This window comes from Patagioenas fasciata, chromosome 2 (genome assembly GCF_037038585.1).
Source record: "Patagioenas fasciata isolate bPatFas1 chromosome 2, bPatFas1.hap1, whole genome shotgun sequence".
NCBI classification, from domain to species: domain Eukaryota; kingdom Metazoa; phylum Chordata; class Aves; order Columbiformes; family Columbidae; genus Patagioenas; species Patagioenas fasciata.
In genome coordinates, this window is record NC_092521.1 from 59691359 (window position 1) to 59712413 (window position 21055).

Here is a 21055-nt window from a genome sequence, read left to right on the forward strand (position 1 = left end):
CTTTTTCAGAAATGCATTTGTTTTATACTTCTAGAATGTTCACTAAATAAGAGACATGTAAATATTAACTCCTACGTCTAGATAATATTTCAAAATATCAAAGAAAAGTTATCAGACAGGGTTAACTTATTTGTCATTTTAAAAGCTACCAGTCCTGCGTTACTCAGGGCCAAAAGTACTCTTGCAATTATTGTCCCAGGAGACACGGCCTCCCACAAAATGTGTACTATCTAAGCTTAGCAGTGTAAAGTAAGGAAAGGAAACAATCTCTTTTAAATAATTTTATTACAGAAAAACAAAAGGCTTACACTTGACTTAAAAAAGCAGCGTTATTTTGTGAATTCAAAGTTATTACAGTGAAGTTGCTTTAAGAAACCTTTAGAGACTGAAGAAAATAATAAAATGCCAGATCCCCCTTCAGACAGCATTCTAGATTTATTTGCATGACCACAGCAAACCCCTTAATTTCACATCACTTCTGACACCCAGTATATGACTTATACGCTTTTCTTCTCCCTGTGTCCTGTTGAATACAGCTGGGAGAAGGATTTGGTGAAAATAGCAGTACATTTCAAGTTTAATCTTCAACAGTTCAGTACACATCTGCTTGATATCACAGTTCTGAAGTGACTGAGACACATGCTCTCCTCCTAACTCGAGCAGTGAAATGTCAGTTTTAATGGATCCTAGTTCGACTTAGTTTTTTATACAGTATTGATCATATTAAGGTCCATATCTCAGATTTCTCACTAACTTACTTGGCTACTGATTATAAACAAAAAAAGAAAAAAAATGAAGGCTCATACTTGAAAGAGTTCCACTGACCACTTCAGTTATTCTATTAAGTCAAAAGTTTCAGGTTTCCAGCCTGAGCTAATACTAAATATGTAACAGATTTGTATTTTAAATCTTAAGAAACAAATCAAGAAAACATTACTGCCTTAATAGTCCTACGTTTTGACTCTGTCCAAAGAAATTTACAGGCTCGTCATTAAGTGATTTTTTAAAATACAACTTAAGAGCTCTACACCACGTTAAAATTGTTTTCTAAGCACATTGTTAAGCATCTCACTCTTCAAATATATGCTAAAACTATACTCCAAAGATTCTGCCAAAAAAAAAAAAAAAAGAAAAAAATAAGATAAAAAGCAAGAAAACTCAAGTCACTATTTACAACTGAGTATAATTAGAAAAAATGAAAAAAAGGCAATTCAAAGAAGGAAAAAGAAAATAAAGAGAAAAAAAAAAGTATTAAACACCTGCTACTCAGCATTCTATGAATTTTTTTTTTTTTTTTTTTTTCTGTCCTCCTGAAAGGAAAAAGGTTGGACTCAAAATCAGACATGGAAACTTTCCTGGAAAAATTTCCTAATCTCCATAGACATCATTTATATGATTTGATAACAACAATCTCTGAAGTCAGGCATTTATTCACTGTACTCTGTGCTGCAACATGAAGCCACCTGTTATCAAGCTACTTAAACAGAAGAAACAAGTGTCTTTCCTACAAGGAAAAAGGATGCAATTCATTTTCCCTGGTTATGATTTATATCATCATCAGGTTTACTCAAACATGGAATGTGACTATTTAAGCTAAACCATGTTTTTTTAATTTAAATTCCTTAATTTAGTGCTATAGCATAGTAACTTCTTAAGTGATCAATCTCTCTTATAAGGAGGACATTATAATCCATATTATACAGTAATATAGCCTTTAAAAAAAAAATAAAGAAAAACCACACCACAAAACCCCAGCATGAATACTAAGAGGAATAATAATGTTTTGTTTCTATGTTACTCTCCATGACAACAATGTCAAAGGCTGTTTTATAGCTTACCCTTGAAGATTTTAACCCTAGACACAAATTAGTCCTTTTCACAGTCTCAGGGTTGTATTAAAACTGACTTTTATGATTAAATAGGTAACCAAAATGCATTATCCTGACCAATCTCTACAAATGTTAATATTACTCTGAAGAAAGGAGTTAATGAGTGTATGTAACAGTCTCAAACAAAACTATCAACATCAACTACTTTAAAGATATATAACAATCTGAATTAAACACTGTAAATCAAATTTACACCATTCAAAAAGTTTATCATTAGAGGGTTAAGCAAAACAGTCAGAGGCTGTTTACATTGAAGTGTGGATTCAGAAAACTTAAAGATCATTTGCACTATAAGTTTGTGTAAGCATTCATACAAAAAAAATATTAAACAGGCAATCATGTTCTAAAAGTTTTCTAATATAGCTTTCCAGCATTTTTTTAGCTGCCAAAGTGCTAATAAAGACTTATTTTAGTATATAACTCCCACATTTTATACCAAGTAAACGTTCTTGACTGCCAATAATTATATGATTACATGGTACAACAGTTCTCTAATTCCTAAAGTTCACTTTTAACTTAAGAAAATAGAAAAGTTCGGGGTTCTTTTTTCCAAAATAATGTGCAACAGGTAGAACACATGACTTCCCAGAAACCTCTAAATTGTCTTTAGCTACCAGGCTCTGCAAGACATTACAGATCTCAGTCATTCTGAGTTCTCAGCCTTAATTTTATATGAATGAGTGTTTAGCTGGACTATATTAGGAGCACATACAATAAGGTCAAGTAACATTATCTCACTGTTCTGGAAATTCAAAACTCTTCAAAAAAATGGTGTAGAATTGTACCTGCAAATTCCTTCAGCTTAAATTGGTCTTTGTTAATCTATTAAAGACAACCTAGAGAACATCCATTTTTTTTTTCCTGTCAATTTCTGAGAAAATTTGAATACATGCAAGTCAAAACTACCATAATGCAGACAAAATGGTCCTCTTTCATGAAGATCATCAATAAATGACTATCTTCAATAAATATAAGTCTATTTGGAAATTCTAGAGAATAATTTTGCTAAACAAGTTAGTCTTTTTTCTTTTCCATTATGTCTTTCTGTTTAAGCTCTCCATCTGAAAGTTCTGTATATTTTCCATTCTTTTCGTCCTCCTGTTCTTCCTCACTACCTTCGTCCGTGAGCTCCCGATCACCATTTTCCTTTTTATCTGCCTCATGTTCATCTATCCCTCCATCTGTATCCGCTGTGCAGATTCCATAGCACATAATGCTGATGACCCCCAAGGGCAAGCCAAAGAGAAAGCATCCCAGCAGCGGTGAACTCTTGAATACAGACTGTTGAAACACAAATTTGAGGTAAAAATACTTCCAGTGAATATACAAATTACTGCATTACTTCTCTTATTACTCCGTTTATTTATTCAGAGACATCCAAAGTGGTGTGTTTTGTTCATTTTTTTTGTTTCTTTGTACTGTTTTGTTTTGCCCAGAAAGGAGAAAGAGTCCTCATTTTAACCACTCCTACTAGAAGTTAATTTAAGAAGTCTTAGAACATCAAATATTACAACATTGCATTGGGATGGCTAATGTTGACATGTCGACTGTACATTCTGTTAATTGACGCTTGAGAAACAATTGTTCTAATAGTGTTAACACTTTGAAGCAAACACTTTCATCACTTAATTGTGTCTCAATCTCAGAAATAGGACTGAGATTGAGGGATCTGCAGAAACATTATGTTATTAGTTAGTTTCCTACTGCGGACTAGTTTAATGGCAGAAGAGGAAGGACTTTTGGTTTCAGAAACTGATGGCTAAAAATTGCACATTCACTGAAGTCTGGAAGCCACTCATACAGAAACACGCGAGTTTCAATTTAAATACACAGCACAGGTTTTTTGCTTGTGTAGGGTAAGAAATGGATTTGTGTACATCTTCCCAATGAAACTCTATTAAGCATAATTAACCTATAAGATGATAAATGTATTTGCTTTAAAAACTACACCAAGTGTAGTGTTTAATCCCCTTATGCCTCAACTAATTAGACTAAACCACAACATTTCTCAGAATGTGCAAGTGCTATCAATCTCAGTGAAAGGATGTCAAAAGGGTCAAGGAAAAGATTTTGAATTCTCCCTGTTCTGTTCCTTAAAATACATGCCAGACTAATACAGAAAAGGAGTGAAAAATGAAGAAACTAATGTATGTTGAATATTTGCACACCGAAAAGCACTATTAAAAACTTTAATCAAGAAATTCATTTGGCTTAAGCCTAATGTATATACACCTATAATATATACACTAGACATATAATATAAACAAACCTATATAAAAATATTTCTAAACCCTCTGAAAAGTTTTGCATCTTGATTGACAAGAGTACCATCTAATTTAGTGAAAATAAAACTTACCACTACAGTAGACTTGGCATCATAGATTATTCTCTTGATTCGTTGCAGAAGTCCATCACCACCCTGCGCCTGAAATTTCAAATGGAACCATGTCAAAACTGACATGACACTGTTCAGTTATGATTCCAAAAGTTCATTCTTCAGACCTTGAAATCTTAAGTCCCTTTAGAAGGAAATGAAAAGTAATTATTCTTGCATCTTACAAGGCCCAGACACTCCAACTTCTCCAGCATGGACAAACATTTCAATAGACTCATGAAAACTCTCACAGTTGTTTTAAACAATTGGTGCAAACTTTAGCAGTGGACTGTACTCCACTCTCTTACCACAGAGGAACACTAATAGAAATTAGCAACTGTCTTCATCTAACAATTATAAAGTTGCAGAGATCTTTTAAACTTTCCTGCATCTGACAGATATATATTTCTGGACTATGACAGAAGCAGTGAGAACTAAGTAACAAGAAGGTACAAAGGTGTAATAAAGAAAACTTGTGTCAAGCAATGACATACTAAACCTACACTGCCACCTAATTTAGCAGTCTTCAAAATGACCACATTAATCCAAAGGCAATTTGTCTATTGAATAGGACCAGTTTTCACCTGTCTTCAGTTGCCAGAGAAACAAATGGGAAGAAAACCTACACTTTGGAAGTCAACTTATCAGCACTTGACACTGATCATAACCCCTTCAAATTACAAAAAACTCCATAAAGATGAAACAGAATCACCCAAGGCTACCTATAGGGCCTTACAGAAAGTAACAATAAAGTCAAGGTGAATAATCCAACACTTCCCAAGGGAGAGGGTGGGAATGTTATACTTGTCAGAAATGCCACTGTGGTTCAGAAAGTCTGCATCCTATTAGTTGTTTACCAGCATACTTTAAAGATTGTCATCCCCCAACAGCTGCACAATTTCTTGGGCCTGAACATAGCCATTTTATGTCTATAGACACCATTTAGCTTATGAAGTCACATCTCATATTGTTTGTCTTATATTAGCATTCTTATGTAGAGATGTGAGTTTAGACAGACGTTTAATAATTTTTGCTGAAATAGCGCAAACAAAAAGTAAAAAAAAAAAAAAAAAAAAAAAATCTAAGTGACACTATGGCAAAAAACACAAGGCATCCCAAAACAATGTCCTCAAAGTTAAAAAACACACAGAAACCATTTTCAATTGCTGTTTCAACCCAAAGGATATATTTAAACAGAGTAAAATAGTTCTTGATAACAGAATTCAGTGTAACTAATAAAGCATTTAAAAGGCGAGAAATTAAAAACAAATAACTACCAATTAAGTTCTAGGAATGTCCCTCACCTTGCAACTGGAAGCATGGCCAGTAAAGTCAAGAACAGCAAACAAATCCACCTATATCATGTTGCTACATCAATTTGTCAGATTAAATAAACTGAAGTACTCCATATGACTGAAAAAACCTACAGCATTACTAGCCATTACCACCCAATGACCCAAAACTGTCAGCATAACATGAAGTGGGATTCAGCTAACACAGTAAGCGAAGTACAGTGAAACAGGGCTTAAACCAACACAGGTTTCTCCCAGGAGGCAGCCAAATCATTTCTTAGCAATAACCCTCCTTGTGGGAAAAGCCTTCTTGCTCCATAAACACAAATGAAACCTCTGAACCATGATCCCTTTCCTCATCCACACAACACAGCCTTCTAGCCAACTTACAGTACACTGAGGGAATAAGCAAACCTGAGTTTGTTTTGCCAACATTAAAAAAAAAGTCCAAGTCATCAGTTCCAGAGGGATTTATTAATTTTGTTGTTTTCACAAAAGACAGCTCATTTTTAGTTTTAGAGCACAGAGATGTGAGCTTGTTTCTCTCTAGTATGCAAAGCAAGTATACCACTGATTTTTGAATGTGTATCTATCATTCATCAAGCTATTGGATTTATTAGTTTACTGACCAAAAGAAAAGGTAGAATTGAATTATGCACTAAAAAGAAAACTTTAAATTAATCCATTTAAAGCACACCAGGAGATGAATAAAAAGCTCTAAATTTACCAGTAAAAGGAATATCGAGAGAAGTCAGCTAACATCATGCTATAAACACAAAAAAAAAAAAAAAGAAAAAAAAAGCTTGCTTTCTACAAGAGGTTCTACAGTCAGAACAGTCAGCCACAGCATGCCTCAAGAATTCAGAATCACATATTCACTGACAGTACCCAAAAAAGAAAGACAGGCAGGACAGGAAGCAAAAAACACATGGCATATCAGAGTAACCAAATTTTTTCCTTACTTACACCAACCAACATATTCCAAGTCACAATGAAGACTTACTTCGGCTGTACCATCCAAGATATTGTTAATAAACTGAACCATGTCTTCTGTGTTCTCAATGTGTCTATCTGGTAGAAAATACTGCTGATTGGAGGTATTCAGAACCACAATAGTAGGGATTGTCACATCACTGGAAAAATAAAACAGATTGTTTATACATTTAAAGAACATCTGAATAAAATAGTACAATTCAAATAATTACCATATCATTTGAAAGGGTATAATTAGTCTTCCTGTATGTTCCTTATAGCAGTTCCTTAAAGGCAAGAGGGAAGGGGAAAGACAACCACCTGAATAATACAAACATGTTTCTCATTAATATTTTTTCCTTCAAATCTGTGTCAGGGACACTATTGAGGCTTATTGAATTCTACATACCCATTGTGACTGCAAATCAGGTACCTTACGACTTGCCAATTAGTAAGAGATCACAGATAGCGGCTGTGTTCTTGAAACACACTATTAGCACAACACATTAAGTGTTTCAGTGCAAAATGGCTGAAGTATAACTCAAAAAATTCAAATCCACACAGCCATTGTCCAACTGAGTAGCTCTATCAATCAACCCCTACTTGTTGAGTCAAAAGAATAAGCCATACCAACCAAAGCTTTTATACATCTCTTTCAGAGATGGCAGATGATCTACAGAGGTTTTAAACAATTCTTACGCAGCAGGTGACCTTCACCTGCATAAGCATTGTTTAATATCACAGAATCAGAAAGAAAGAATAGGGGGAATAAAAAGATTAGAAATTATCTCTGGAGAGAAATTAGTATAATCTAATGTTAAAGAAGCCATAAATTCAAAATTAGATCATGTTTAGGAAAATTTAATACTGCACAAGTACATTGTTCAAAAATTAAATAAGTAAGGTGAGAAATCTCACATTCCCAGTAATCAAGTTGAAAGTACAGTAACACTGCAGAAAATGTAAGGCCAACTACAGAGATAAAAAAATTTCATCCTTTCAAAGAAACTTTACAAACAAACAACAAAACTTTGTCAACAGTGACAACCTGTAACATAAGATTCTCTAAATACATTTTTTCCCATTTTTACATTTTTAATCTCTATTTACTAAGAAAACATAAGAAATATAAGTAGGAGGCAACCAAACCAAGGCACGTGTTCTTGCAAGAGCCTGGTAACAAGTTATCAATCTCTGCCAAAATATCTCATCCCAGCCAAAACAGAACAAGTTTTATTACTTGAATATAGAAAAGATATGCCTCCCAATTCCCCCCCTCCCCTCCAAAAAAAAAAAAAAAAAGGTGCTTCTATGTCATTTAACAGTCTGGTAACTGAGGTTCTTAGAGTTGGCTGTAGCACAGTTGAACAATTAACTCCACATACAAACTTCATACACTATACAGAGATTCATAAAAACATGTTTAATATCTTTCTTCCAAGAGCTGCAGAAGTAATACTCAATATACATCTACAGTCGACATTTCAATGATGCTATTTGCCTTAGCTTACACAAAGATGTATGTTTTCATTCAGTAAAATACATAAGGCTGTTTTCTTCTTTTGTGCATGGTTTTAACAACAGTATTTTTAATCTAGCAAAAGCACATTCATCCAATGCTGAAGAGACATATAAATTATAATGTCTACTAATGGAGTTAAAGCCAAGTTCATAAGTGTAACTCTATCAAGGACTACTACTTCTGCCCCCACAAATCATAAAATATTTTGTCCTTCGTGAAGAAACAGAATTTGTTCCTATGTGCGTCTGGCACAGCAGAAAAGTGTTCTGCTACAGTGTTCTCACTATTCAGGAGGCTTTTTCTATTTCCACTTGCTGCCATCTAGAGGAAAAGTGAAGCACTTGCAATAAGGTTTTAAATTATCCAGTAGCCACATGAAGGGAAGCTACTTAAAACACTGAACACATTTTGCTACATTCTTTCGCTGCTTCCCACTTATGCTGGATATGTATACACTCCGTTCAGAAAACAAAAGCCTGTAAGTACTTAAACAGCAACTTCTCATATACTACAAATTAGAAAATCAGGCATTTTGCAGATTTAGTTAAAAAATCCAGTTGAACAGATCTTGCTACTAGATCAATACTGCTCTAAGTGGCAGCTCTTTCTGCCTTCTTCCTCCCAGGGACCTCATCTCCTTATCCTGTTTTGTTGCACATCAGTTCTGTTACTCAGCAGAATACATGGGAAGACATTAAAGGGTTTTGCTGCATCAGCAAAATAACTCCCCTACTCGCCTGGCCAAAAAAGCAAACACTTTTTTGCCAGACAAACAGGTTGAAACAGCTCAGCAGTCAGTCAGACATAAGAGCCTGCACAGAAGCAACTAATAAAGTGAGAAAGGTCTTACTTTTGGGAACTACAAAGACCAGATCAATCACATCACTTAACTTGAACTGAGAGACAGCTTTTCTTAAATTAATTGTGTTCAGGTGTTAATCTACAGACATTTCACAGAAATACAGACCTTGTTCCTCCTGAATCCCCAGGAACCTCCTAGAAACTTGAGGGGTACAAACATGTGCTTTGTTCATGCTTTGATCCCCACAAAAGGAGCTTGGAAAACTTACAAAACTGGGATATTGACCCTGTTTTTCCTTTTTTTTTTTTTTTCACTCAAGAGGCCAGAGAACAAGTAGTCAACTGTAAATAACAAGAAACTTAACTCTCTAATTATGCATTTTTAGATAAGAAACATAAGGGCAAACGTCAAGCATCCACTTACACATTACAAAATATACTATGTACATATCAAGTGCAGACAGCATCTTTGATGCATTTTATATTTCTTCTCTGCAGAAGCATATTTCTATCCAGCTGTCTTAAAAGTGCATCAAGAATGAAATGTGCCTTTCCAGATATAAAAAACATACATAATGCATAAATATCACTTAAATTTCCTGTTACAAATTGACATAACTTTTGTCTAGTGCCCTGTAAATTAAATGAAGGAAAAAAACCCTACAGTTCTAACAGGGTTATTAGTTTAACCAAGTAGACCTAAAAGATAAGTTTTGTCAGTTAGCATTATCAGCAAGCCAAGCTTTCTGACATCAAATTATGCAGTGTAATTTAACAAGCAACTGATACTGTGTTACATGCTGAATTCTGAGAAGAGCAATTTTTTTTTTTAATCCATGAAAAGCAAGAATTCTTCAGAATGCTGGTTTCAATTAAATAAACTTAGCAACAAATACAATAAAAGAAAGAATATTAATGTAAGAATTTACTTACTCCATTAGTAAACTATTAATGTAATCATTTCCATCCATATGGCCAAACTGGAAATCCCTTTAAGAGAAGCAGTGAAAAGCAGAATGACGTAAAAGAAAACAGAATAATGGGTTTCAGGAAAAGTTCTTCTGTAAATACATTTTCTATAACTGACACTGAGCAATATAATAATAAAAAAAAAAAAAAAAAAAAAAAAAAAAAAAAAAATCGATGTTCTACAGGACAGTCAGCCTCGTAAAACACACTCAGTTAATGGATTGGTCCTATCAGTATATGAATGCAGAAGCAGACACCACAACATTTTTCACGTAGGAAAAAAAAAGACTGCTGTCCTAGAAAGGTTAATGCAGAAGTTCATTTAAGATACTGTTGTATCACGTGTGTCTACCTGTGAAAGTGATCCCGATAATCTCTAGCAACTTCCTGAATAATAGATTTTAGTCTGCAAGGGAAAAAAAAGTTACATTGATAATCCAGGATATATTCTGTTGAAATACAAAACAATAAATATAGAGATCTCCCCCAGTAAGCAGCAAATAATACTGCATCAGCAACAAGGATTCCCTATTCCATTAACAAAAACCACCTTGTTCATCTTGCTTGGTTTCTGAGGGTTGAAAGGCTATCTACCACATCGGCTCAACATGAGAGAAACATAGACAGTCAGGCTGCTTCACTCCACCTGTTGCCTTCTGAATATGCAGCACTGTGCCTTTGAAGAAAACCCAAAGAGGTCTGGGAAAATAGTATAATAAAATACTGTTCAAGTACTGTGTAGTCTTATTATGCATGCAATCAGAAAGATAAGGGGAAGGTCTTGTTCCTCTCAGTCTCTTCAGTAAACCCCAACCCAACTGAAAACATCTCTTCTTAGTACATGTTCCACAGACAACTAATATATAAGCATTAGGAAATTCATTTTTAATGTAACTGACCTGAAGAACAGTCATTTGTTTAAACTTACTAAGTTCATCTCAAAGTCATCTGAACTCAAGTACTCTCATCTAAAAGGTGACACAACAGCTTTAAAAAGCTGTGTGATCACTGTTGGCTCCTGTCATCTCATTGCAAGAGGCAGAAGAGTGATACAGGAACTCCCATCATCTCATCAAACCCACATGTGCTTCAACAGAGCCAAAATTTAAGTAAACTCTGTAGACTGAAGTCATAAATTAGAGAACATATGCAAGTTAAAGCCATCAGTGTAACCTAGCATTTCTGAATATTTAAGAAACTTCCAAAGTTCCCTACATCATACCAGCACATTTCTCCCATAGTGTCACCAATACTAAATTTTGTACCTGGTATGTTCCACTGAAGAGTTTTTATCATCAATGACTGCAATAGCCACAAGTTTTCCTAAAATAAGGAATAAAATACTTGAAACCATTTCAAATTAAACACTCACTCATTCTTAGATGGAAAATACTGCAACCTAGAAGATCAGGGACAGGAATTAGTTCGAGGTATAAAGCAACTTCAATGCCAAACAGCCTCTTCTAGTTGATTAAACTGTGGTTTTCTTAAAGCTACTGTAAATAAATTAAGATGTGGCTTGATGTCACAGCACTAGCATTCTATAAAAAGAAAGAAGTTGAAAAGGGAAAAAACAGCGATAAAAATTAATTCCCTTCTTAAGCTGCATAGTTGCATATACCTAAATAAGAGGCTGTGAAAAAACTACTATATAATTGCAATTACAAGCTGATTCTAACTGATTGAATCACTGTAGTATGGATTCAGTGCTGAATTTTTTCATACTATTGAAAATGTTGAGCATTGTCCTTACAGGAAAAAAACAAAACAAACCAAAAACATGGAAAATTTACTGGCAGAGCCCAGAATTCATTATATCAAAAAAAAGAAAAAAAAACAAACAAACAAATCTTAGTTCATAGATTTCTGTCAGAGAAGCTTAAAGACCAAACACCAGAATATACTGATCTTTTCTGGATTCACTTTTGTGATTTCTGATTAAAAGAAAAAAACAAAACAAAACACACAGCCTCCTAGGGTGAACAAGATCAAAATATGTTTAAAAAGCTGGCCAAAGGTTCTTCAGATCAAGTAGTTTCTGACAGGGAACCAGAGCTATTAAGAGTATAGTCATCAGCAGGATTAACTAAAGCCTCTAGAGCACAGAAGAACAGTTTGTTAAGTCTCTCTACACGCTGTGATTCACTCAAAAACCACCCTCACCAGGCCAATCTATTGCTCAATTCCTACCTATCATCATGCTGCAGAAAACATTCCCCTCAAAAAAACAAACTCACTCTTCTTCAAGTATACTGAGGAGTTTTGAGAGCAAGTACTCATTCCCAGCCTTTCTTGTGAAACAGTAATAGCTTCTCCCATACCTCAGTTCCTCACTTTTCCCATTTCTTTCCACACTCCAAGACACTAGTTAGTGAATACACTATGAGACAACTACTTTTCAGATCAAAAAGAAGATGGAGATAAATTTGGGTACTTTTCATTTATACATAAAGCATAAAATAAATGATGGCTTCTTGGTAACTTGAGGAATTGTTAAGACAAACATGTAACAAAGAAATATGCTACATTCAAACAATTTGTCACAGCACTTCTGAAATTACCTTTTAAAATGTAGCTGTAACAATATTAGTTTCACAAACATGTAAGAAACTAGATGCTTCATAATCTTTAAAACTTGAAAGAACTCAATGTTGCTTTGAATATAAACTTTTTGTTTTTTAAATGGAATGTAGATTATAAGGTATCCTGGCCCAGAAAAATCAACACTTAAGAGAATTTCTTCTGTTACTTCAGAGTACATATATCTTAAGAGCAGTACAAGTCATTTGTCTATTCCAGAAGTCACCTGGCTGCAAAGTTTTCATTTGGTTTGCAAAAAATTTTAGTAGAGAAAAGGACAGGTGCACTTTGGTGCATGCTCTCCTCCTTTCCTTACCTACTTTATCACCTTTAAAGATATCTGAATCCATCAGATGTAAGATATATCTAAACACATCCAGATTTGATACTTCTAAATCCAGTCATAAAATTCCTTGTAAGTGTTCCAAGAGCGAATGTGTAATTTATGCAAAACTTTAGCTGCTCTTAAAATAAAAGTCCTACTAATTTTTTGTGACTAATACAGGATTAGACATCCTAATTTTCACGCTGTGAGGAAAGGACCAGTGCAGGCTTTGGATGAAGCCTCTAATCAATAGAACAGGTCTCATTTCCATCAAAAAAAGATTGGCACTATCAACACTAACTCTGAGATTAATTCATTTTTGAGTTTTAAAAAACACATTCTTAGTGCTTTTTACTTTTTTCTTAGTGTTAAGTACAAAAGATGTCAGAGTTCAGTGGCAGCAGCATCTCACCTGTATCTCCAAGTTCATACAGCGTGAAGCCATCTACATTAAGATAACCTTGAAATCTTTCTCTATTTATCCAGGATGACAAATCACCATCTTCATACTCTAGGAAAAAAAAAAATGCTGGAAGTTAAGCACGCATCATGCATTAAAATATACCCTTTTTTTCATTTGGTAAGGTAGGTAATCAGATTTATTTATTTCAGTACTACACAGACAAATACTATTTTTTCCCTGTTTTCCTTTTATTGTTGTTTGACAAGATCTCACAGATTTCTGGACACTTCTCTTCAGTTTTAAATCTTCTAAAGCTATTTTCAGATGTTTAACAAAAAGTAAGTGTATCATAGCAAAGTATGAAAAGTTGAACTGATTATTATTTGTTCCTAAATCAAGGATTAATAATACTATTCTAGAAGATAACTGTGACCCAGTGCAGAAAGGAACAGTTTCAGTCCCTGTTCTAGGGGGGGGACTGGGGGAGGATATTCAAGTTTAAAACAAAGTCAAGAGATACAAAAATAAAGCAAGCAGTATTTGTGAGAGTCCTTAAATGAAATAGAAAGAAATCAAGAAAAAGTAGATGCATTAACAGCATTGTGAATGAAAATGAACAAATATTTACATGATTCAAAATCAGTCATACTGAAAGACAGGTTCAGATGCTAGATATTTTAACCTGTAAAGAATCAAATTCTAACACATACCAGCAATACTATATCTTAAACACAAGTGAAAAACAATAACATATACAAGCATATATATGATACATATATATATACACATATATAAATGAACATTAAATAGATTTGTGTTAAATCCTATTGTATAAAGTGAATTATCAATAGCTTCAGGTTAACAACTGTCATGAGACTGTAGCAAGCAGTTCCAAGCATAAAGCCTACTATAGATCTGCATCTCATTTCCCTACTATGTGGAAGAAAAAAGAAAATGCCAGAAAAGGCCAGAGTATTGAAATGGATTTTGTTCAACCTTTTTCTTATAGCGAGCTCTTCAAATTTCTGCCTAATCATACAGTTGCACATATAACCTTACCCAGTCACTCATACTGCATCTTCATAACCTGATTTAAAATGTTGCTAGTAAATTATAAAAGAGTAAAATTTTTGCAAAGTAATTTAGAAGTCTACATTATTGCTAGTTTTGTGTTTGTTTTGAAAGGTGTGGAAAAAGCAAGCAGGTCACACAGCAAAAAGCAATTCAGAAGTGTTTCTCTTTGACAAGCTTTCATTCTCCAGGCCCATTACGGAAAAAAAAATCAAACGCAAATCAAAAGGGTTGTAGAGTGACTTTTGCTCTGTAAGACAATTGGTAAGGCAACAGACTTAAGAGGAAGACCAGCACAGCCATTTTATGAAATCACAATGAATATCCTTGACAGCCCATCTGGAGTATTTTGCTGTGGTACTACTGATCCTCAGAAATTAAAACAGCAGCATAATCTGAGTGATGCACTTTCAAGTTAAAGTAAAAACTTGCATTTAAAACAATCTAAATCAAGAGTAGATGTATTTGTAAAGCAGCAATGTACCTCCAAGCCAACCCACGAGATGCAATTTAAGTGCATGTGTGTGCATGCATCTTACAGACTAGAAAGCATTGGTTTTATGGTGCAGTATAATGCTGCACTTATATATGGATATCCATACATACAGATATCTATATATATATATATGTATGTATATATATATATATATACATACATATATATATAGATAGATATAGATATACATTTTTTTAATATAAATGGTAGGTGTACTGCTGTCAGCAGTGTTATGAAACACTACCAGTCTCAGGTCTATACACTGAACAAGCCAGTCAAAGTAGTTTATCCAGCCTAGAACTGCTTATCAACTCCTCCTGTGACAACACTCCACGTCTTCTTAACCTTTTCTTTATGAGGGACACAGGCAAGAAGTCAAAAAACAGACTAAATGGTCAACCATTTTATGTATGCACAGTAAACTGTCAGTTATATGGGGAGAGGTTAATGCTGTCTGATCCTTTCCCACTACCAATATCCAAGTAACACAAAGCTATCAGTAAAAGCCCTCCAAACTTTAATATTTGGAATAAAGGCAAAATCAGTTTCTACTTCCTTTACAATTTTTGAAGGAAAGCTTACAGTACTAAGAAAAATATACAGACTGTATTGCCAAGGCACAAAAAGCTCAAAATGGACTCTTACAAGTAATCTCTGAGCAGAGTACTCATCTGAAAAAAAAAAAATCACAATAAGCTTAAGACAGAGAGAGATATGACTGTCAAAAAGAGCACTTAGAGAAAATCTGGTTAACTGTTTGGAACTGTAAATTCATCTTATGTGTGATTTTGCTTCAGTAAGAGTTTTCTTCTATTTTGCATATATTTTGGACAGTGAGTGAGGTAATAACTTTTCTAAGTGCAATAATGACAGCAATCATATTAGAAGCTACATCTTATTAGTAGCAGAGAGCAAATGTCATCACTTCTATTTCAGTATTTGCTAAAACTAATTTCTTCTCAAATGAATTTTGTTCCATAAGAACTAGTTAGTTTTTCTCTTCTTCACGAAGGAGCTGTTATTTATCATAAAACTGGGAGAATTTCCCACCAACCCAACATAACCTTCAAAAAAATTCCAACTGTTTCACTTTCTCCATATGCACATCAAATATCTTGCCCTAAGGTACAGTGCACTTTTACTTACCATCATAAACAAAGTAAGTTCCATCTTTGAAGACCACAACAGCAGGCAATTCAGGTAATGTCACATACTGAAAGAGAGGTGGTTTTCAATTAATCCATGGAAGACTGAAAGATTTTAAAATTAACAAACAAACAAAAAAATCTTAAAGTGTGGAAACCTAGTCCATGGGGAAAATCTCAAAGTACATTTAAATGTTTCCTATCTACTCTTACTAAAACAGGTTTATCAAATTCTGCATGTGAAAAAGTAACATAACAAACATTTTTGAGATGTAGCTCTCAGAGCGTAAATGAACCAAGGACTGTATCACGAGCTTAGTTCATGGGGGCTCATGATGTTGGCTCAATTGTCTAATTTACCAATATGTTTGAGAAACACCAGAACAGCATCACAAGTGCTTTTCCAAATGACAAGCCTTCTGTAATCATTCTGCATTATCCTTCTTAGAAATAAATGTAAAGGCAATGGGTTTATAATGTAGCAGCAGTAGGTTTATAATGTAACAGCTCATATGAATGAGTAAGAGAAAGGTAATTCTAGATGATATTTTATTCACTTATTTGCCCAAAACATAGTTTGGCATCTTTAAGGGGTCAATCAGCCTACGTACAGCTTACTGCTAGCAAAAGATGGCTGAAGCTTGGAACAACAACGCCTAAGGTGACAAAACAAAGCTCAACAGTGAATACTGTCATGCAAAAGCTCATTACAACTAGCAACTAGTGATTTAATAACATTTTTGCTTCTCTCCACAGGTTATTGCATGCCATAATTACTTCAGTTTACAACACATTTGTGAGAAACTATATTTGGTGGGGAAAACAGCTCAGTGCTTAGACCACTGTGACCACAGAATCTCAGAGTTCCAGCCTTTTACATTCTTCCCATTGCACGAGTGAACAGTACTTTTTTTAGTTAGATAGGGCTGACATGCAAATAGCAATTCGAATTGAGATAGTTTTCGATACCAGGCTACTGGAAATCTAACAATATACTATTTATAAAGAGCTAAAATATTGGAAAATGTGAGTGACTAAAAAAAAAATAAATGGTGCTAGTTCTCAGTTTGCTAATCCCAAACTAATTTCAAAGTTATGCATCATCAGGCTTGGAGTTTACACAGTTCCCACTTGGAGATAACAAGAAACTAAAAAGCCTCTTGATTTTGTTTCAACACATAAGGCACAATGGTTAGACTAACAACAGTAGTAGCAATTTTTTCCACTGTTGTGACTAACTGTAAATTATTTCCTTGTTACAGAATTCTCCAAAGAGACACATGAGAATTCTGCAGACAGGAGACTGGATCAGTTGATCCCTGAGCAGACTAATGTTTTCATCAGCTGCGTTGCACAAGGTGAAAATAACTTACCCTTTCATTTCTCTGATTATTTGGGTACCAGTGGTACTCCATGCCACAGACCCCCAAACTAAATACAAAAGTGGCTGGTGAAACGGCTGTCAGGAGCAACAAAAGGTCTTCATTGGCTAAAAATCTAAGTATCTACCTTCTTGAGCAGGTCCACATTGAGTTCTGCATATCTTCTGTTTAATTTTATTAACATGACTGAACAAGTAATTTGGCCAATACAAAGCAATGACAGGTTCAAACTTAATTTGTACTCTTTCACCAGATTCAAAAATTATATGTTTGAGTATAATCAGTTTGAAAAATTATCAAAGCCAAATACATTGTAAGAAGCCATCTCTGTGCCATCAAAGCAGCAAAATGGTATATATGAGAACTATACAGTTTCTGAGGACATAGTCGGAACTAAAACAGCTTACCTCAGGCAGCACATCTTCTGAGGCAGAAAAAAAGTATGTATAAACTATTAGTTCTGAAGCAACTTCAATGTATTTTTCCTGCAAAAATAAAAACAATAGTTTTCAATTTCTGAACTTTTAGTATGCTTCAAATGAAAGTTTTGTGACATACCTTATCTTCAAAGAGTAGTTAGAAAATGTGGCTATGACACAAGATTGTAAAAACACTTTAATAAACTAAAAGATGTGAGAATTTATTACAAGCATGCATTTGAGTCTTTGGACTTTACAGAAGATATTTTAAACTAAGTCCATTAATAGCTGAAAGAAGTAACTCTATTTAATCAAGCTTCAAACCTTTAAAGGAGATTCACCACCAACATAAACAAAAAGTACACGATGCCTCTTTTGAACATGCTCGAACATATGCTGGCTAGGAAGTGGCCTGATAAGAGGTCTGGAAGAAAGGAAAAAAAAAAAAAAAAAAAAAAAAAGAAAGAAAAATCTCAGTTCCTACAAGCAGCAAGCAGCAAAATTCATCCAAATAAAAATCCCCAAGAAAATGCCATATAGGGTTTTTTTGGTTGTTTGTTTTAAACCTAAATTTCCCAATGCAAATTCATTTAATTTTTCAATTTATTTCAGTTTCAAATAAAACCAAAACCACTAAAAATCCCCCCCCAAAATAAACTTATGTTCCTCTAATAGAACACTTGAAATTAATATCTTAGTACAAAATGCTGCTATGATGTAAAGACATATGCCATTTACTGCATATGCCATTTACTGTGTTGCATTAGAAGGGACCTTAAAGCTCATCCAGTTCCAACCCTCCATGACACTAGATCCGGTTACTCAAAGCCCCATCCAACTTGGCCTTGGACATTTCCAGGAACGGTGCATCCACAACTTCTGTGGGCAACCTATTCCAGTGTCTCACCACCCTTACTAGCAAAAAATCTCTTACTTATATCCAACGTGATTCTACTCTTTTGGTTTAAAACCATTGTCCATTATCTACTCACCTCCAGTTTCACATGCAACCACATGTATAGTACATACAGTTATTAACTTCATGTCAATGTCTTGCTCTTTTTAAAACAGATTTAATTTTTAGCCCACCTCAAAATCACAGTATCACAGTATGTTTGGGATTGGAAGGGACCTCAAAAGATCATCTAGTCCAATCCCCCTGCTGGAGCAGGAACGCCTAGGTGAGGTCGCACAGGAATGTGTCCAGGCGGGCTTTGAATGTCTCCAGAGTAGGAGACTCCACAACCTCCCTGGGCAGCCTGTTCCAGTGCTCTGTCACCCTCACTGAGAAGAAGTTTTTTCTGAAATTTAAGTGGAACCTCTTGTGTTCCAGCATGATCTCATTACTCCTTGTCCTATCATTGTTTGCCACTGAGAAAAGCCTGGCTCCATTCTCATGGCACTCACCCTTTTTATATTTATAAACATTAATAAGGTCACCCCTCAGTCTCCTCTTCTCCAAACTAAAGAGACCCAGCTCTCTCAGCCTTTCTCCACTCCCTTAATCATCTTTGTTGCCCTACGCTGGACCCTCTCCAGCAGTTCCCTGTCCTTCTGGAACTGAGGGGCCCAGAACTGGACACAATATTCCAGATGGGGTCTCACCAGGGCAGAGTAGAGGGGAAGGAGGACCTCTCTCGATCTACTGACCACCCCCCTTGTAATACACCCGAGGATGCCATTGGCCTTCCTGGCCACAAGGGAACAGTGCTGGCTCATGGTCATCCTGTTGTCCACCAGGACCCCCAGGTCCCTTTCCCCTACACTGCTCTCTAATATGTAATTTCCCAACCTATACTGGAACCTGGGGTTGTTCCTGCCCAGATGTAGGACTCTACACTTTCCCTTGTTAAATTTCATCAGGTTATTCCCCACCCAACTCTCCAGCCTGTCCAGGTACCGCTGGATGGCAGCAGAGCCTTCTGGCATGTCAGCCACTCCTCCCAGCTTAATGTCATCAGCAAACTTGCTGACAGTACACTCAATTCCCTCGTCCAAATCGTTAATGAATATATTGAATAATATTTGCCCCAGTACTGACCCCTGAGGCACTCCACTAGATACTGCCCTCCAACTGGACTCCGCACCATTGACCACCACTCTCTGGCTTCTCTCTTTAAGCCAGTTTGCAACCCACCTCACTACTCTATTGTCCAGACCACACCTCCTCAATTTAGCTGTCAGGATGCTACAGAAGTTTTAAGTCACTAGAACGATTCTCACAGAAGAGTATACTTACCCTGCTACTCTATTAGCAAATTCAATTATGTCATCTTTAGTTCTAGGTCCTCTATAGTTGTATGCCAAGTCACCCTTTAAGCTAGATAAACAGGAAAGAGGAAAAAAAAGAACAGAACTTAAATCAACTCAACTATATCTCAGTCTTCACATGTTTATTACAGTCACCTTTTAGCACCTTATCAGAATGCAAAAAACCCTACATATTCAGCATTTATACTACTTAGGGATTATAAGAATATTCAAGTAAGCTTTACTATTTTTAACAGGTTTCTTTGAATTCATATAGGTTTAGGAAACTCACATATAAAAAACAATCATAGACCAAATTTTCTATGCCTCTACACGCCAATAAAATTTTTCACTCCTAAAGATTAATACACTAAACATCTCTGCTGCCTTTATGAGAAAACTGACTTGACAAGATTTATTATATATTACGAATACTATTTGCTTAAACAATAACCTGCTAACAAACTCCATACCTTCATAGTAAAAAACACTCAAAATTACTACGTCTACTATGTATACTATTATGGACTGGCATTTTTCTAGATATGTTGTCCTCCACTGTTGTGTTGTTGCTTTTTTTTTTTTAATTCAATGAAAAAAATCATCTACATATACTTCTCTAGCCAAATAAATGCTCTCCCACTTCACCCTATATAGGAATCAGCACTGTCATTTACATAAGATTTTCAGGTGCAGTGAACAGAATGGAATTAAAAGTAAGAAAATGCAATCAGCAGAAAATGCAATCAGCAGAAAAGTTAACAAGAAGCCTCAGGCACACAACTACTGACTGAATCCCACTTAAACTGCCCAGTCAATTGGTGCATGAAATTCATTTTAGTAATAATAATGCAATACGTAAATATATGTGAAGTATGTATTTATATATGCACACTTTTACAAAGTTGCACAGAAAACAGCAGTTAAATGAATTCCAAACTGGCTAACCTGTCTTTAAGAGTTTCATTTCTAAACAAGAACCTTGATATTACTGAATTTCAATGCAAAACAGTTCAGTAGAAATAAAATATAATGTCAAAATCAGACGGTGGAGTACTTCTGTTTAATTTTTTGTGGTTTGTTTTTTTGTTCAGGATTTTTAAGTGGAGAGCACTAATTTTTTTTTACTGTAATGAAATCAGCGGTAGGTCAGGTAACTGTTAGA

At 35.0% G+C, this 21055-nt stretch overlaps 1 protein-coding gene across 3 annotated transcripts in view; it reads right to left on the bottom strand.

The window, feature by feature from the left end:
* Nucleotides 1-266: 266 nt before the first annotated feature.
* Nucleotides 267-21055, bottom strand: part of TMX3 (thioredoxin related transmembrane protein 3) — a 30263-nt gene continuing 9474 nt past the window's right edge. For 2 of the 3 annotated variants that reach the window (XM_065831647.2, XM_071804277.1), the window contains exons 6-16: nucleotides 19880-19960; nucleotides 17965-18064; nucleotides 17629-17706; nucleotides 15841-15907; nucleotides 13137-13235; nucleotides 11085-11142; nucleotides 10172-10225; nucleotides 9784-9840; nucleotides 6559-6688; nucleotides 4246-4314; nucleotides 267-3170 (exon numbers count right to left, since the gene is read on the bottom strand). In XM_065831647.2, the coding sequence (XP_065687719.1) occupies nucleotides 2904-3170; nucleotides 4246-4314; nucleotides 6559-6688; nucleotides 9784-9840; nucleotides 10172-10225; nucleotides 11085-11142; nucleotides 13137-13235; nucleotides 15841-15907; nucleotides 17629-17706; nucleotides 17965-18064; nucleotides 19880-19960 (1060 nt within the window). In that variant the 3' untranslated portion in view covers nucleotides 267-2903. Of the gene's footprint in view, nucleotides 3171-4245; nucleotides 4315-6558; nucleotides 6689-9783; nucleotides 9841-10171; nucleotides 10226-11084; nucleotides 11143-13136; nucleotides 13236-14918; nucleotides 15366-15840; nucleotides 15908-17628; nucleotides 17707-17964; nucleotides 18065-19879; nucleotides 19961-21055 lie in introns of those variants that run through there. The other variant, XM_071804278.1, reaches the window with a different exon arrangement.